Source organism: Amphiura filiformis, chromosome 16, assembly GCF_039555335.1.
Source record: "Amphiura filiformis chromosome 16, Afil_fr2py, whole genome shotgun sequence".
Taxonomy (NCBI): domain Eukaryota; kingdom Metazoa; phylum Echinodermata; class Ophiuroidea; order Amphilepidida; family Amphiuridae; genus Amphiura; species Amphiura filiformis.
Genome location: NC_092643.1, coordinates 12,187,366 through 12,203,443, shown reverse-complemented (window position 1 = coordinate 12,203,443; position 16,078 = coordinate 12,187,366). Strand labels below are relative to the sequence as shown.

The window sequence follows — 16,078 nt, the reverse complement described above, 5'->3', positions numbered from 1 at the left end:
AATATCAAATATCGCCCCTTTATGCTGCTTTGTGAAACGAGAGCATTTTCAGCGTAAATGTGAATAAATAGCCAAATTTGCAATCCAATACCTTGGTATACGTGAATTGCATTCTGGGCAGGCAACCAACAACAACAACAATTCTGGTTCGTATGACGACAATGCTGTACAATGCCCGGCCCGTATTGAAGGGAAAATATTTATGTTTTTTTTTCGTTCCGTTTCAGAAAAAAAAGGAAACAAAATATATTTCCCCTTGCAATATGTACATTTCAAATGACTATAAAAAAGTTTGGGTTAAAAAATGGAGAGGAAAAAAAGGCTTCCGATACCGGGTTTTGAACCGGGTATCTCTCGGGTAAAACACAACGCGCTAACCGATTGAGCTAAATTGCCCACTTCGTCCATTTCGGAATTGTATAACTATATACGGCGCCGCCTCCTCAACAGTTAGTGTGGTTCGCTTTTTCACAGAATGTGTATGGCCTTGAAACCAAAGTAGCTGTTGAGGAGACTGATGATCGCAATTAATTCCCTACCCAGAAATCCGAAGAAGTTTTAGTATTTACAAACTGGTAGCCTGTAAAAACCGCTGTGTTTCATGATTTCTCGAAATACATCGACTTGGGCGTCAAATTTCAGGATAGTAATGAGAAAAATAGTATCTATCATGTGAATCCAAAACCTCATTAACAATGAAAAATATCGGGGAGATGATGCTGTCGATCAGGTCACGGACCTTTAAGGTGTGACTTGAAGGGCCTTTGTTCTTGGAAGCGTAAATGCTCAACCAATTAAAAAATTAATCTTGTGAAAAAAATTGACAAAATTTGCCTTATTGAAAAAACAAATAAACCACAAAAATAGTAAGATATCAATTAATTACTTATTGTTGTAGCTTAATTAATCAAAGTTCAAGATATTTTGACACTGAATTTACTCCTTATAAAATGTATGACTCCATACATGATTGAAATTGAGCAACATATTGAAAAAAATAAAGATTTGATAGCGTTGATACACCAAATAAAATCATATTCAGCTAAAGTGACACAAGCACTCAGGTTGTTTAAATAAATCAAATAAAATTTGTTTGACTTCTGCAACTTACTCTGTAACTGTAAGCAACCATAGCCAAGTCTCTGGAAAGTAACTCCTGATCTCCACTAGTGGGGATGTTGATTGGGGTGCCATGTCATCTATGTCTAAGCTCATAGTATCTAACACAATATTATAATCTACCATATCAGGCATATAAGGCATTGGTTGTCTTGCCATGGGCTGTTTTGCCATTGGTCCTCTTAATGGTCCTCCTCCTCTTGCAATTGTTGGGCCAGGTTGACCCATTGGACCATGCATATAGTAGTAAGGATCTGTACTCCATTAATCATAAAAATAAAGACCAGATACATAAACAATATAATATAGGTTTTCCTGGTCAATTTAAGCAACTTGTGCGTTTGATTTAATAAAAGTGTCATTCGTTTTCGCATAAGATTGAATGATCATAGCGAATCCTGATTTCTTTTTCACACTATGAGCAATCGATTTCATTTTAGTTCAATCAAATTAATGTATGATCAGAACAATTCATTATTGTGAATTCAATTTCGTTCTCGAATGTTTCAATTTCACCATTAGACGTCTAATTTAAATAAATAGGCAATCAATTTCGCCAAAGATGCACGGGGACTGCGAAAGCGTTGTTAATCCTATTTTCAATTTCATGCATTGACAATCTAATTAGCGAAAAGAAATTCAATTTGAAATTATGCGCATTTTCAAGTATACTGACATAGGCCTATAGGCCCTAAGTCTACGTTGCAGCAGAAAAAAAGTGAGTAGCCCTATGTAACACAGAATAAACACACAAATGTTTTAATGGGTAATGCTTGTAATGAGAAGTATACTTTAGGTGCAGTCTGACAGTGTTCATTTATAAACACATTAATGCTTGCAAATCTGAATGTAAAAATTTAAACACACAAAGCGCATTAAAATATGTTTAAAACATCGCTTAACACGTTCGGGTGTTAGCAATATTAACACTTTAACATGACAGTTAATCCAGTGGCGTAGCGTCATAGGGGTACGGGGGAAGGGTGGCACATGCCCCAATCGAAAAGCCCACAGGAAAATGGCGAAAAAATGGCTTGTGCCCCCCATCAGACCGGTGCCCCCAATCATGGTCCCCGAATAAAAAATTAATAAAATGTTATACTATAGGCCTATATATAGTACAGATTTTCACACAATGAAATGGACACGAAATGGGTCTAATTAAACAGGTTTGTGATGTGAAGGATATGTTTATAAGTCGACTGCAAAATATGCTTAGCTATTTAATTTCTGGATGTTGTTTTGACTGTGTTCATTCAGTTTTTAGTCTTATCGATACATATTATACAATTAAAAATACGAAGATTTAAAAAAAGACCTATCGTAAGAAGAAGTAGCATTAACGTAAAGGAAGAGTTTCATTATATTTTTATAATTATGATTAACTACACTGAGCTTGATTGAACTATGGGACATACATCACTTTATGGTTTCTGAACTAAACCGGGAAAGATGCTTTTGAATATAATTCATTTTCTTTTTTACTAGGCCTATGCATGATACGGCAATTTTAAACATTACTTACAAATATGTTTTCCCTTCACAATTAATATAGCAACGTGCTTGTTTGAACAATGTTGACGATACATGTAGGCCTATCTATTGTTCAATATAAACACGATAAATAGCATTTTATATTTTTCCATTGTAAAATATTTAAGAACTTCTGGATTTGATTCTGCACTTTGCGAATTCGATTGATAATTTTTCCATTTTGTTTCCGCATATATGAATTTGTATTTCCAAATAGGCTCTGAATTCAAGGCCACGTGAATTTGGCTGCACAATTCTATGAAATTTGCTGCACTAAAGTGCTTGAAATTGGGTGCACTATTTAGAATTTTGACGCGTATTAATGAAATAGATTGCACATTTGCTAAATTGAAATCGAGAATGTAAGCGTTCATTCAATTTCATGTGATGAGGAATGAAACTTATATTAAACTGAACGCCCAAAGTTTGAAATTGGACGGGAAAACCTATATTAAAATTTTGACTGCTATTGCCAGTTAGCTCTAACTAATAAGTATTTAGCTGTGTTTCATTTGACAAAACAGGGTATGTTTTTATTAATTCAAATAAATTATTGTATTTTTTTAAAACCAGGAGTAGTAGTGTAATTGTACCCAAAGTCATTACGTCCAATCTTCATCAAAACAATCAAACCTTGCCAAGGAAATGAGAAAATGTTACATTCTATTTTCTATCATAATATTGTTTTAACAATATTTAAAAATAATATAATTAAGCAGTAACAAACAAATAAAAGTCATTTCAACTCACAGATTTCACTTATCCTTTTATAGCAAGGTTTATTTTCAACATCCAGGTTTGTTAACACAATCATTCCTGCATTCTGCAAAGGAAAAAAAACAAGGTTGTGAAAACTGTCTTATATTATATTCTGTTCATCTTAAATATATCTTTATTTTTTTTTAAATTTTTATAATTTACACCTACGATATCAATGCAAATTTAAGGCATACCTAAATTTTGTGGTCACGACTTTGATTTTCATATGGAGACTGGCATCCCAACAGTAACCTTTTGGACACTTCACACCAAAAGTTGATCGTACACTCTTGGTAACTTGTATCAGCGTGGTTGAGTGATGGTTAGTTGACTAAAGGATCAGGATTTAGCTATGTTTCATTTGGCAAAACAGGATAATATTTTTTTAATCCAAAACAATTAGTGCCATATTTTTATGGAATAGGGAGTAACTTACTTCAAATGCTTTGGCTGCATCAATGTGCCTAGAAAAGAGACTTGTTCTGGTTCTTCTTGTTGGCTGGCTCGACGTTTCTCTCTTGACAGCTCCTCCTCCTCAACATCCCTCCGCCACCTTGGCCTGTCTGGTGATAGTCCTGGGCGTCCTGGTTGTGGTCTTGGAAGTGGACCTGTGTGTGGACCTTCCTCAGTGTATGAACCAGTGCATTGGGATGATGGATTGAGTACAGTTAGTGTATTAAAACTCTGTAATGGGTCCTGAACCTACAATGCAAGTGAGAATGAAGTACATGGTTTTTCAGTTGTTGTGGTCCAAGAAAAACAAGCAAAGTTCCCTCCCCGGGCTTTGAAAAGTGGGAAAACATTAACCACAATTTGCGATGTGGATATCCTTCGGTCTGTTTTAGACCAAAATTAACCTCATTGCGGCCTATTTTAGTATCAAAATTTCAAATTTGTGGTCCACAACAAAAGCGCAGTGCATGCATATCAAGGGCACCAAGTTTTGAATGCTTTGCTTTTTAGTCATTACACAATAACATGCACAGTTGGTAGACAACAAAAGACTAAGGTACTCCAACCACTGTATTAAACACCACAGTGGGTATTGTAATACTTCCAACTGGAGAATTAATTACAGGTTAATAACTGCGCATCGGTTATTTGGAGGGCATTGTGAAAAATCTAAAAATTTTGCCTTTGGAACCGAGGAATATTCCGAGGTCCAAAGCAAAATGTTTAGATTTTTCACAATGCCCGACATATTACCGATGCAAAGTTATTTAACTCATTCATAACCGTCACTTTAATCTCTTCACCTTACAAAATAACACAAAATTTTGCTCAAAAGTTTAGAAAAATAGATGATTTTTACATCTTTCCTTTCCAAAAATAGATCAGGCTAAAACAGGACGACCAATAACAAAAGTGGGTATCACTATCTGTGCAAATATGGTAGCGCGCAAACCAAATACGGCAGCTAGCGCACACGCAGTTTGTTCGACCCACAACAACACACAAACGCCGGCCAATTGTGTGCCCCATTGGAACAATTACGCATTTTGCATTGAATTGTGAGATATTAATGACCTTGATTTGCGTTCGCGTTTTTACAAATAACTAAATGTAATTGGACCGCACGCATCGCGTTTATTAATGAGGTTATGAATAAAAAATAAAACAGTTGTTATGCCAGACATCCATGTCCATGATCCTAGGTTGTGACGGTCTGTGAGATCCCATGACCTAGCAGTGGAAATCCCAAGATCAAACCTTGTCAGCCATGAAAGATCATTTCTACCATCCACAGCCCAATTATGGAATTATCTTCTTGCCCAAATTCCAGCCATTAGATCAAGGGCCAGCTTCAGCAGGGAGGTTAATCGCTTTCTGGGTGCTTCCTCGTCAGTTATGTCGTAAAAAAAGCCTATTTTTTATATAATATTACCTTTTGAGCCGTGAGCTGGTTAGAATCTCGTAGAAGATGGACACTTTTATCCACAACTCCTAATGCACACAGTGATTGAGGGGATGCGTTTACTGTTAACCGCATAGCCGCTCCCGGAAGTGCTTCAGGATTGGTAAAATCCAATGACACCTACAACATCAAAAGTATAAAAGAATAATTATCACATTATCCTCATGCATATAATATCAATATATATCATGCAGAAGACAACAATAACGACATATCACTGGTTTGAGGTTGTATAAACCAGTGATATTGTCATATAGCATGAAGGAACACAAGATAACTATATAATATCAACCCTAGCAGATTGTTGTTCCCTATACGCATTTGGTTTAAGTGGATTTTTGTGAATTTGTCCTTCAACAAAGGGCTAAATTCAATGTTTTTACAGCAAAAAGCAGACTTTTAGAGACCTTTTCCTACAAAATGGGGCTGATTTTCAATGTTTTTTACAGAAAAAAATGTATTTTTTCAGATTGGCATTTTGAGAAGTACACCCAGCTAATGGGCCTGCTTATGTACACCTTTGAACTGTCCCCCCCAATAGGCTACCTCATACATACCTGATTGGCAAAGATGTTGGTGACTGTGAACTCTGCACTCCCTGATACTATCTCTCCATCAGGTAGAATGTAATAGACAAGAACTTTGCTCTTGGGTCCCATGTATGATGACACATTAAATGGCAGGTTCACATGAGCTACATCAGTGAAGTGGTATGTTGGTAGGGGTGGTTCTGAATTAGAATTAAGTGGTAGACACACACACACACAAGAAATTAGCTGAGAAAGAACAACTTCTAGTTGTATAAATTGGCAATATTATGAGGTACAAATTCACTCAATAGGATTTATTGATTTATTACAATTATATCAACACAACACAATCCTCTCATCTCAAGGATTCTGAAAAAGTATGGTTTGAACTATCTGTAAGGGACTGTGCAATAATTATGAGCCCTGGGGGAGGGTAAAATTGGGGGGTGGGGCAAGAAATTTTTGGCGAGCCGAAAGGGGGGAAGCAATTTTGGCGAGCCGAGGGGGGCAAGCAATTTTTGGCACGCATTCACGTGGCGCCTTTATAATCAGGCATGAGACTGCACTTTCCTAAAAAAAACTGAAAAAACTGAAAATGCGCGTGAAATTGGGCAAAAAGTACCAAAAACAGGCTGAAATTAAATAAAGTTGCGGAAATTTTGACTATAAAAAAAACTGAATTCAGTTTTTAAACTGAAAATTCTCATGCCTGTATAATAAAACGCTCTAAAAGGTTTAGGAAAACAGTACGGAAACGCTTAAATATGCAGATTTTTTGGCGGGTCGAGAGGGGGGGAGTACAAGCGATTTTTGGCGAGCCATTTGGAAATTTTACAAATTATTGCACAGCCCCTACATATACTGTTCTTTTATAAGTAAAAAGGTCAAAGCCGAGAGGTGGTCAGTTATTTTGGCAACACATAATGGGTCAGAAACTAAAAGTGCTCTGCGATTTCAACAAATATTATCTAAAATTGTCTGTCATGTAATATAGAGTCAAATAAGGAATAGTTTGCACTGTCTAGAAAGATTCATCACTGCCAAAATCCAACAATAATGTTCAACCCCTATAGGTCCTATGGACCATGACCTATTTTGCAAGGTAATAAAACATCCTAGATGGTGAGAACTATTCTTTGATTCGTGTTTACATGATAAACAATTTTGGGTTACCTGAATGGGTGAATCCATATGAAATATAAACCCCTTGTGTAGGAGATAAAGGCATTTCATCCACAAGGGGTGTATGGATATCAGCTAGAATAGCCAATTTCAATAAACTACACTGCTGTAAGACAACACACATTGTTTAATGATAAGAATATTATTTGTGTAGGAAACTGAGATACCAATACATACCCACAATTCTTGATCCTCCATAAGAAGAAGAGCCCATTCCTCTTTTGGCGCGTGGACGTGCTTCTTTTGCATATGGTCTAACATCACGCCCTGCATCAGTTTCAAACTGACCACGTGGGATTGGTAACAATTCTATATTTGGTTTGTTTACAACTGGAATAGAGGGCTGATCAGGACGTGTTTCAGTAGGTGTCTCTACAATAGGGCTATCAGTCCATCTCTGTTGGCCGCTATGAACAATGTTACCACGGGACATTATCTATGGAATAATCATACAAACAAAATGTTAGCTTCAGCAAACAAGAGAAAGATGGCAAAAAAGGGTGATATCTCAGTTTGTAAACGATATATTAAGCTTTACATTGTGACTTGTATGATGACACAGGTGCTTACCGTGCTTAATATGTGAATCCATGTTGGTTCTTTAAAAAATGTATCTTTTGTAGCTAGAAATTCTCATATGTTAATATATGAACAATGATACACAATGTCCTTGACATATGAATCCATGTTGATTCCATTAATGATATTCTGTATTTTCAAATTCATGAATGTTTGTATTTCCAATGTGTCTGATTATATGAATATATTATGTTTATTCCATAAGTTGGTCATCTATCACATTGAGTATGTAGCTATCTTAATATGCAAACCGTGTTTGATAAATATGTTCATTATAATGGCATATGCAAGCCAAGTAATATCTAAGTATAACCCTAATATTTTGCTGTGTTTACAGCATATCTAGGTTATTGCTTTATAATTTGTTCCTTTTGTTGTTTTCATTTATATTTTTATGTCTTGTTTATGTGCTATATGTTCCCATCTTGTAAAAAGAAATCATAGAAAGTTAATATGCAAATTATGTAAGAAATATGTTCACAAATGTTGCAGTGACCTATCTGCAAAGGAGTTCAGAAGTAATGACTTTACCAAATATTGGCATTGTTCTAATTGTAATGAAAATCTGGCACTGCCTTTTAATCACTTTACTGATGAGCGTGAATTTCAACTTGAACTGTACAGGTGCTTTGAGGATATGTCGGCTGATACTGAATATCTGAAATCTCATTTTGAAAACATGAAGTATAATCCTCTAGACAAGAGTGATGCATTTGAAGTAAATGATTGTAATAACAACACACAATACTTTTCCACCGATAACCTAAAAGAAACAGCTGGTATCAAAAGCAACAATTTATCCTTACTTTGTAGTAACGTAAGAAGTCTGACTAAAAATTTCGATACACTAAAGGAGTTACTCTCAGAAATTGATGTCAACTTTCAAATCATTGGACTGGTTGAAACTTGGTTGAACGAAAAGCCTCATGATTACTATCATCTAAGAGGATACAACCTCGAATTGTGTAATAGAAATGACAAGAGAGGCGGTGGTGTATCTATGTATGTTGACGAAAATATTGCTTATAATGTTAGACATGATATTAATGATCTAAATCAGCTGAAATATACTGAATCGTTGTTTATAGAAATTGAAAAAAGTAATTCGCAAAACATTGTAGTTGGTGTAGTATATAGACCACCTGACCAAAACATTGATGAGTTTAATAAGTATATTGATGCAGTATTATGTAAAATAACGGGTCAGGAAAATAAGCTTCTATATATAATGGGTGATTTTAACATTAACCTATTTAATGCGATGTTCATAAACCAACTGGTGAATTTGTAGATGTTATAACATCATACTCTTTATACCCTAGTATAACTAAACCGACTCGGATAACTAGAAAATCAGCAACTCTTATTGATAACTTCTTTACCAACAATTATGCAAATCAAACATCTGGCATTATTCTTACTGATATAAGTGACCATCTTCCTATATTTGTGTCTACAAACCTAAGTGTTTATGGTAAAGATACCAATGATGTTGTCATAGAAATTAGGGATATGAGTGTTCAAAACATTGATACACTTAAAGATAACCTTCGTAAGGTTGACTGGGCCAATGTGTGTGAAAATCATGATGCTAATACATCGTACAACAAGTTTATTGATAAATTTAAAGAGGTATTTGATGAATGTATTCCTAAAAAGGTAGTTAAGAAATCTCAGTACTAAAAATAGGATGCCTAGGGCACCTTGGATAACCTATTCTCTGCTGAAATGTATTCGTAAAAAAGAACAAGCTGTTCAAAAAACAAATCCAAAAACCCACTGATGCAAATGTACAAAGATATAAGATGTATCGTAACAGGTTAAACTCCTTATTAAGGAGGGCAAAACAAAATTATTTCAGTTCCCAACTGAACAAAGAAAGGTTTAATATGCGAAATACATGGAAAATTTTGAATTCGGTGCTCAGATGTCCGAATAAGACATCTTGTCAGAAGTTTGTAAGCAACAATGAAACTTATACTGACCCCCCTAAAGTAGCAAACAAATTCAATGAGTTTTTTGCAAGCATTGGTCCCTCATTAGCTGCTTCTATAAAACATCAAGGTAAAAATTTTGATGAATACCTAATTAATAGCAGCAACTCTACCTGTTTTTTCCAACCAACTGACGAAAATGAAATCCTGAAGATTATTAATAATTTGGGTAATAGAAAAAGTCCAGGTTATGATCAAATAAAGTCTGATGTGGTAAAATTGGTTGCCGATGAAATTGTATATCCATTGAAAATCATATTTAACAAGTCGCTCACAGAAGGAATAGTTCCTGATGCCATGAAAATAGCAAAGGTAGTGCCTATATACAAGAAAGACTCCCTACAATCATTTGGTAATTATAGACCAGTATCTGTGTTGCCTTGTTTCTCCAAAATTCTTGAAAGAATTGTTCATGAAAGATGTAGTAACTTTTAAATGCCAAAGAATTATTGTACAATAGACAATACGGGTTCCGTCATAAACATTCTACCTATATGGCCGTATTAGACTTTATTAAAGATACAAATAAGGCTATTGATGAAAATATGTGTACTGCAAGTATCTTCATGGACCTTTCAAAGGCCTTCGATACTATTGATCATGACATTCTATTACAAAAGTTGTACCATTATGGCTTTCGTGGTGTATCATATGACTGGTTCGAAAACTATTTGTCAAATCGTAAACAATATGTATCCTTTAATTCAGCAAATTCATCTCATACCAGTGTTAAATGTGGGGTGCCACAGGGTTCCATCCTGGGGCCACTACTATTTATTGTATATATGAATGACATCAGTGAAACATCGAAACTTCTATCTTTCATATTATTTGCAGATGATACAACTGTTTTTCTTTCTGATAACAATATTCAAAGGCTTTGTGATAATTTAAATAAAGAGTTGAAGGAAATTGTTAACTGGTTTAAGTGTAACAAGTTATCCTTAAATGCCAGTAAAACAAATCTTATGTTTATTGGAACACCTCATCAAACAAAAAATGTAACTGAAGTTCACAATGTATTTCTCGATGGATGCAAACTTTCACGTGTGTATGATGTCAAATTTCTGGGAATTACACTTGATGAAAACCTTACTTGGAGGTCACACATTAACAACATTTGTAAGACCTGTTCTAGGAATATTGGCGTCTTAAACAAAGTAAAGTTATTTTTACCTAAACCAAGCTTGTATCAGTTGTATTGTACACTAATCTTACCATATTTAACTTACGGTATAGTATTGTGGGGTTCTGCTAATAACTATAATTTAAACAGAATTGTGAAGCTCCAAAAAGAGCAGTTAGAATTATCACAAATAGTTCAGTATCTTTGCCACACCAAACCACTGTTCGAAAAGTACAATTTACTTAATATATGTCAATTATTTAATAAAGAACTGGGTATTTTTATGTACAAATATCATATGAGTTTATTACCAAGATCATTTGACAATTTGTTCATAAACATGAAGTCTATTCACAATTATAATACCAGAAAGAAAGAGAACTATCGTACTGATATCCATAAAATGACTGATGTTCTAACACTTGGTCCTAGGTTATGGAATAGTTTGCCAAGTGAAATTAAAGAAGCTAAACGGGTAAATGAATTCAAAAATAGCATTATAAGGTATTTAAAATCTAATTAATACCTCTCAAAATCTCATAATTTCTTGTTCTTGCCGACTCTGTACACAATTCACCATAATGTATTATCAAACACTGCTAAATTATTTGTTGCTTTAATTTGCATTTTGCATAACTTAAGATGGGTTCTTTGTATGTTTTTATGTTTTTGTGTATAATTAATGTTTTGATTATTTAATGTACAATTATAATTATATGTTATAAGGTGGTACATCGTTTTCAGGCCTCTTGGCCTTGTGATGTGCCTGCCTTCATCAATACTTGTTAATGTGCAATAATTTAATTTACCTCTGTTGTTACATTGTATGCTTTATGAGATTGATGAAAAATAAAAGATTGATTGATTGATTGATTGATAGGTTGTATAAAGGCGAGATTGTCATGTAGTTACACCGACTCAATTGACACTTAAACATCACTGTGCCTTTGTGTAGCAATCTAAATTCAGGTCCCAAGTTCAAATCCTGGTCAAAGTAATAAACATGTTCTTCCTTGACTCAAGACTCTTTTGTCTTAAAACCCATGGCAGTTTCAAAAACGAATGCGGAATGCACTTTTTTTTTCAAAAGTTTTAATTAAAACTCAATTTTGAATTTATTTTACGAAAATTTTCAAGTATCGAATCAACTAAATTTTCTTCAAAATATTTCTCACGTTTATGGCAAAAAACTACATTTCAGCTGAAATTGATGCGCTAAGAAAAAACAATTGCGCGTGTGTGATTTGAGACATAAGATTGTTTTTTAGCCTGATTTCCTGCTGGATAACACATGGACAAACTCTGGAAAATGATATTTGCTTTCAATATATTTGTAACTTACCTTGTAATGAAATGTAACAGTACTCTGGTCACTTGGAACAGTGAAGTCCACTTCAATGTTGTCTTTCTGACCACTCTGTTTGCCACCTGACATAGGTGCTACCGTTAAGAAATTGCCACTTGGAGAAAACCAGGCCTGTAAATACTTGTCTGATCTGATATCTTTTGCAAATTCTTCATTTTCGTGAGCTGTAACCTTTGCCTAAATTTGAATATGAAAGGTATCAAATGTAAGAAAATCTTGGTACCTCAGGGGTAGTAATGTTATTTTTGTCATCATCTTAGTAATGATAATCATCATCATCATCAGTCATCATTGTTACCACCATCATGATCATCCCACCAACACAATCACCATCAAAGTTACCCTTCCCTGGGACTATCATCACCATTACCAGCATCATCATCATCACTGTCACCACCACCACCACCACCCTCATCTCATTAGCATTACCATAAGCGCCATCATTTTCATCATCATAATCATCATCATTGGTCATCCTCATCATCATCACCATAAATGACATCGTGATAATCATCATCGTCATTGACCATCATTATCATTGTCCTCATCATCATTAAAACCATCATCACTCACCATCATAGAGGAAAAAATTCTACATCTAAACATTATGAGTTCAAGCTGTATCAAAATGCTTGGTACCCATCAGTTTACATTGAGAATGGATGAGCCTGACACATCAAAATTCAACATAAGATCCAAATAATTTGTAAATTAACTGTAAAACAAGTCATAAACTATCCATTCTGGACATTTCAAGCGTATCCAATGTTGTATTTGGAAGAAGCAGGCTTTTTAATAAACATCAACATTGGGTACCCATCATTTTGATAAACCCTGTATGATATTGACCATAATGGTCCCCTAACAAAATCACACACAAGACTTACGCTAATCTTTAGTTTTGTATTAACAGCACTCCGTGGTGATGTGAGGATAAATTTGCCGACTCCATTTGAGATGCTAACGATGACAGAATCCTTGAATCTATCACCTCCCTCGTAATTACGTAATTCCACTTTCACATTTTTGTTGCTAACTGGGTACTTGTCTGGATACGTAAGGTGAACCTGTTCAAGCAATTAGTTGTTTTAGTCTCATTGTTAATGGTGTTTCACAATTAATTGTAGAATATTCTCCCTCCTTTTTAGATTCAACTTCCTTAGACATACAGTGAATAAGTTTCAATTTATATGATCGTAATTTGATGTCTTTTAGGTGCAGATTTAATTGTTTTTCTTTACATTAATTATGTAACTGTGACATAGTATAACCCCTAATTGAGGGAGAAATTTGATAAATAACTCAATTTGTTATTTATATTGTTCACTATTTATAATGTGTTCATTTTTAATTTTTATAAGTAAATCTAGTTTTAATTATAAATATGTGACCATCCAGCACAACTGAGCCCTGAAGTCGCCAATCATCATTTTTGAGATATTCAACCAAAATATTCTGCTTGAAATTAGCTTTAAAATGATGTATATCATGTCTATAGTACTTGACATTAAGTAGTGAAAAATCAATAAAACAGTCAATAAATCCTTTGTTTCCTATTGTTTATTGTTAAGTTCAATGGAGCATATCTCAATAGTGGCACTGGCGACATCCGGGCTCAGTTGTGGTGGAAGGTCACATATATAATATAAAAGGATTCAGAGAAAAAGTTAAAAAGTTCACCCTTATGCAGAGTTAAATTCTGGTGTGAGGAAGTGAAACTTCTCACATATTAAAAATGGGAGATAAATTCCAAGATGACCATAGTTTGCTACAACAGGTGGTATGTTCAAAAGTAATGATCAATTGGGTCCTGTTTTCTAACTATCTGACTAAATAATCATAAATGTGGTTTTGGCCAAGGAAATAACATGTCAAAATATTATTAATTAACTACCCTATACTTGGCCAAACCATCCCTTTTCCAGGATTCAGATAGGCTCAAGGGACACCACCCACTTTCCTGGTGATCTGAATCATACCAGTCATTGAAAGGTGATATCTAAACCTACTTGGAAGTTTGTGATTGGTTAGGAAAGTTTAGTATCACAGTTAAGAAGCTTCCCATTGAATAAGATAATATTATCTGATTCCATTATTGTATGTGTATGAATAGACTTTCTTAAGTCTAATCTACAACTTGACTCAGAGAGCACCTAACTGAAGTGATCAAAGAAGATTTAAAATGCCATCGAAATGTAAAAAGCTGATCTTTTGTAATGAAATAGCTATACTTTAGAGATAGAAACATATCAATAAGTGTACAATGGCCACACTATTCATCCATCACATGGGAACTAAGGTAGAACAGTGATAGAGCATTGATTGGTCATCCCAGGTTTGCGATTTGCTCATTCGGAAAATTGTAAAAATCATCAAAATGCATTTTTTGCAGCTATGTTAGTAGCATATATGTGCTTACATAGTCAACTAGTGGTTCAGCTAACAGATGTGTATTAAAGACAAAATACAACATTTTACATGAAACTTTAATATCTCTACCAAAGTAGAGGAATGGGGCTCTAACTTTGTCAATACTTCTGTTTCTTTTTTGTTGTTTTTTCAAAATGTTTCATTTCAAACTTATCCTTTCAAGCAATTTATATATATATACATAATAATTTTCGCTTGGATCACTGAATGGGCCTTAAAATAAGAATTAAATAAATAATAATACAATCACACACATAACACCCCTACACACATACAACCCTGCACAACATGAACACACACAATACAGGTGTGAATGTTTCAATTATAAAACATATTATTAAAGGTTACACTGTAACCTCAATGGTTTACTTACCACCCCATGATATGGTAGACCAGGTTTGAATGTATCTGGACCCTCAATAACTAAACTGTAAAGTTCATCAGTTAGATCTGCTACATCACCACTTTCAACCATTGTCACATCTGGATACAATAAAATAGGGTTATTCCATTTGCTGTCAAATTGAAATTTTTGAATTTTTCTTCATTTTAAAAATATGGGTCAAAAAAGGTCAAAATTAGACTTTTTTCAATTTTTGACCAAAACAAAGAAAAAATTCAAAAAACCAAATCTAGTTTTGTTCTTTAGAACACAAATATGCAATTTTCATCAATTTGATATTTAGGGTAAGTTGTTATGGTGGACCGAAAAAAATTGGCATGGAAAATCAAATTTGGCGCTTTTCTCAAAAACTGCGCATTTTTGCAGGAATCCGCCATGCTAGTTGTCTAAAAATTCCCACTTTGAGAGATCCTGTGCGCGCCCTTAATTTGCATTTTCGAGTAACACTAAAATGACCACATCTCTGAAACTGCAAGTCTAATTGTGATGGGGTTTTCATCCAGATATAGTTTTGAAAATGGAACATACATGTATATTGAACTTGTAAACTGAATTTTGATTCTGCCTGGCAAATGACACAGTTTGATTGATTGTCACATGCAGTGGTGGCACGGGGGGGCATTTGTCAAAACTCTTGCACCTGTTTCCCCCCAATTTTGCTATTCAAGTAAATCCTGGGTCATATAACCTTTTTCTTACTCTATACTTATGTGCTGTTAACCCCTGGTAAAGTTTGTGATATTTTATCTGAAAATCATATATGCCAGATACTAAGTGCTGTTAACCCCAGGTAAAGTTTGTGACATTTTATGCGTAAATCATATATGCCAGATACTATACTATGATTAGCTCTTAATAGGCAAGAATTATTCGGTTTTTGTTACTGCACAAGTCCGAAAGTCCAAACTTACGCCCCCGTAAATGCAAAAAAGCCTGCGTCAGTCACGCAATATACAAAGTGCTGTTCACGTAGGTGTTGCGCCTAGGTGCATTTACGCCATTCTATATCAATCCACCATGTTATGAATATTGCTATTCCGAAATGATCAGAGTATAGATGAGTTGACCTCAATGTTTATCAATAAAGGCAAGGGACTGGTATATCGATATGCTTGACTGAACCCCGTGCAACCACTACACTC

The 16,078-nt window shown here is 34.6% G+C and overlaps 1 protein-coding gene across 1 annotated transcript in view; it reads right to left on the bottom strand.

The window, feature by feature from the left end:
• LOC140172431 (pregnancy zone protein-like) overlaps positions 1 to 16,078 on the bottom strand; it is a 39,762-nt gene that overhangs the window by 14,263 nt on the left and 9,421 nt on the right. The window contains 10 exon segments of the mRNA XM_072195579.1: positions 1,112 to 1,373; positions 3,403 to 3,475; positions 3,848 to 3,943; positions 3,946 to 4,113; positions 5,297 to 5,446; positions 5,884 to 6,056; positions 7,216 to 7,474; positions 12,080 to 12,280; positions 12,991 to 13,170; positions 14,907 to 15,016. Coding sequence (XP_072051680.1) covers positions 1,112 to 1,373; positions 3,403 to 3,475; positions 3,848 to 3,943; positions 3,946 to 4,113; positions 5,297 to 5,446; positions 5,884 to 6,056; positions 7,216 to 7,474; positions 12,080 to 12,280; positions 12,991 to 13,170; positions 14,907 to 15,016 — 1,672 coding nt within the window.